The sequence below is a fragment of the Arachis duranensis genome, chromosome 2, assembly GCF_000817695.3.
Source record: "Arachis duranensis cultivar V14167 chromosome 2, aradu.V14167.gnm2.J7QH, whole genome shotgun sequence".
NCBI classification, from domain to species: Eukaryota; Viridiplantae; Streptophyta; class Magnoliopsida; order Fabales; family Fabaceae; genus Arachis; species Arachis duranensis.
In genome coordinates, this window is record NC_029773.3 from 45,344,091 (window position 1) to 45,347,473 (window position 3,383).

The following is a 3,383-nucleotide window of genomic DNA, read 5'->3' on the forward strand; positions in this document are numbered from 1 at the left end:
ATAACCTATGTAGCACCCGCTCAACAACAAAGTAGACCACAGAGAAGAAAAAGAACATCACAAGAAGAACCTCATCAAGAAGAGTGTCAACAAAAAAAATATCAACAAGGAAAGCAATATGATCTAGCCAACATAAACTTGAGTCACATTCATGGAGCTATTGAGGATCTAGCCAGGAGACACATGGAGGGGCAAGAACAACAACTACACATTCAATCTCAAAGAATGGATCGTCAAGAAGAATTGTTCTCTAATTGGATAAATCAACAAGGGGAGTGGTAGAAACAACAAATGGAGCAGCAACAGGAACATTACTCCTAGCTCACCCAGGCCATCAATCAAGAATCTGAAAGGCAAGAGCATCAAGATAAATGCCTTCAAGAACTCAACCAACGTCAGTTAGCTCAGATGAAAGCATTCAATAACTTCAACATGCTTAATGAAGGACGAAAACTACACAGGGAAGAATATGACGTAAACACTCAAGCCAAGTTGGCTTATGTGGCTGGGCATATGCATAATTTGCACGCTGCCATCCCAAGGTATGATACAGTCCACAAAGACCTAAAAGAACAAGAGGAGAGGAAGGTGAAACAACAGAAGGAAGCATTGAAGAAGAAGATGGAAAATGCTGGTTTCTGGAAAAAGTTGATCGGAAAGCACAAAGGAAGTGGAGATTCAAGCAATCAAGAAGGAGACAAGCAAGGAGATGGATGTGAGCACCCCCAGTGAGCAAAAGGTGGTGGAGTTCCTTCTTTTTCTCTCTTTCAAGTCTAAATAAAGAAAATCATGTATGAAATAGAACATGCTTCCATAGTAGCTTAGGAATTTTCAATTCTGCCTTTAAGATTTCTTTTCCTAAGTCTATGTGTGCTAGTCTAAGTTCCATGTTGCATTTTCACCTTGCTTAAATTTTATGCTTGTCTTTTGAGCTGAATGAAAAGAGATGTTTGATAAACCCCATTTGTAGGATTTTATCTTGTATTGATTTTTGGAGATTTTATCACCTTTTACCCACATTTATTCAATGAAATAGCATGGTTTTATAACTTCTCCCTTAATCGTGCTTAAGAGTTAAAACATGCTTTTTAGGTCTTAAAATAGCTAAATTTAATTCAACTTGATTCCATTAGATGCCTTGATATGTTTGTTAAGTGATTTTAGATTTAGGAGGCAAGGATTGGATCAAGGGAATGAAGGAAAAACATGTAGAAATGGAGAACTCATGAAGAAATGAAGGAATCGCAAAAGCTGTCAAGCCGACCTCTTCGCGCTTAATCGACCATAACTTGAGCTACAGAGGTCCAAATGATACAATTCCAGTTGCGTTGAAAAGCTAACATTTGAGGCTTCGAAATGATATAAGATTTGCCATAGTTGTATTGCGCATAGGGGCACGCATGCGCACAATACGCATACGCGCTGATGGTTGCACATGATCCACTTAATGCAACTCGTGGTCAGCGATTTTAGAAGCCTTGTGGGCACAATCCAACTCATTTCTGATGATATTTAAGCCAAGGATTGAAGGGAAATCAACACACTTAGACACATTAGTTTAGTTTAGCTTAGTTTTGGAGGGAAAGTTAGTTTTTAGAGAGAGAAGCTCTTACTTCTCTCTAGGATTAGGATTAAGTTAGATCTAGATTAGGATTTCTTAGATCTAGGTTAATTTCATGCTTTGATTTATGATGTGTGGAAAACAATCCAACACAAAACTCACCGGCAAGTGTACCGGGTCGCATCAAGTAATAATAACTCACATGAGTGAGGTCGATCCCACAGGGATTGAAGGATTGAGCAATTTTAGTTTAGTGGGTGATTTAGTCAAGCGAATCAAGTTTTGGTTGAGTGATTTGTGTTTAACAGGAAGTAAATGACAGTAAATGTAAATGGGGAAGGGAGAAGTGCAGTAAATTAAAGAACAGAATTATAAATTTGCAGAATCTTAAAGAGCAAGAAAGTAAATGACCGAAACTTAAACTGCAAGAAACTTAAATTGCAATAACTTAAATGGCAAGAAAGATAAATGGCTTGAATATAAAAGGGAATTGATGAATGGGATTGCAGGATCTAAACAAAGAAGAAGTAAATTGCAACAATTAAGAGAGCAAAAATTAAATCAGAAGCAATAAGCATTCAAACAGAAAGGAAATTAAATGTAGCAGAGGTTCACAGAAGAACCTAAGTGAATTTTGATCTCAGGACTCAAGGGCTTAGGGAGCAGAGCCTAAAACCCAATTTCCTTTCCAGATCTGAATTATCTAAGCAATTGACAGAAAATTAAAGAAGAAGCAATAGAAGAACAGAATTGAAATTGAATTATGCAGAAAACAAATTGAAAAGAGTTTGAATGGGAATTGAGACAGAATTTCCTCAATTTCACACACCCAAAACTCAGAAACACAAGAGTAGAATTGACCAAGTAAGAATGAGGAAGGAGATCAGTCAATTCTCCCTTGATCCTCTTAGCTTTCGGTCAAGTCTCTCAAGAACAATTGCAAAAGCTCAAAAGAAAGTAGAATTCAAAAGTAAAGGTAAAAATCAAAAATGGTAAAAAAGGTCCTAATTACATCAAACTAGCTTCTATTTATACACTTTCTATTCTTGGATTTTGGGATTTGGATGGGCTTTTGATTTGGTGAAGAAATGAATTAAAATGGGAATTTAATTTGAATTTTCGGCCCATGAAAATTCACTCCCAGGAGGCTGCCCTGCCCTTGTGGAGGGCAGGGCAGAAAATTGGTGCATGGTGCGGAAGTTTGGTGCAGCCTTGGGTGCGTGTTGGTGCGGCATGGTGCTGCCAGGAACGCAAAACGCTGCCCTGCCCGCGCCAAGGGCAGGGCAGAAAATTGTGGTGCGGCCAGATCGAAGAGTTGGTGCGCCAGGTGCTGCCAGGGTCGAAGATTGGTGCGCCAGGGACGAACGTGGTGCGCCAGGAACGCAAAACGCTGCCCTGCCCACGCCAAGGGCAGGGCAGGAAAAGTTGGTGCTGCTAGATGCTGCCAGGGACGAATTTTGATGCGCCAGATGCTGCCAGGGATGAGAGTTGGTGCGCCAGAATCGTGCATGATGCGCCAGGATCTTGCACCAATCCAAATGCTGCCCTGCCCGCGCCAAGGGCAGGGCAGAGTTCCCTCTTCCACGCCCCGTGTTCGAAACACGGCTTGGGCACAAATTCAATTAATTTCCTTGGCTTCTTGGCACGGCAATCAACCTTAAGGCCTAGCTTCCTCATGGTTCCTTGTTCGAATCTTGTGGCATGCATGGGTGACATTTTTCCTTTGAATTCTTTCCTTGGTGAGCCCGATACTGCCCTTGTGGAGGGCAGGGCAAGGTTCTCTTCCTCTTGGTCCCAAGGCACATTTTGTGCTCTGCCCTTG

General features: G+C 41.0%; 1 protein-coding gene across 1 annotated transcript in view; it reads left to right on the forward strand.

The window, feature by feature from the left end:
* Positions 1-408: 408 nt before the first annotated feature.
* LOC110278178 (elongation factor G-1, mitochondrial-like) overlaps positions 409-3,383 on the forward strand; it is a 19,662-nt gene continuing 16,687 nt past the window's right edge. Inside the window, exon 1 of the mRNA XM_052257815.1 lies at positions 409-728. Coding sequence (XP_052113775.1) covers positions 409-728 — 320 coding nt within the window. The remainder of the gene's footprint in view (positions 729-3,383) is intronic.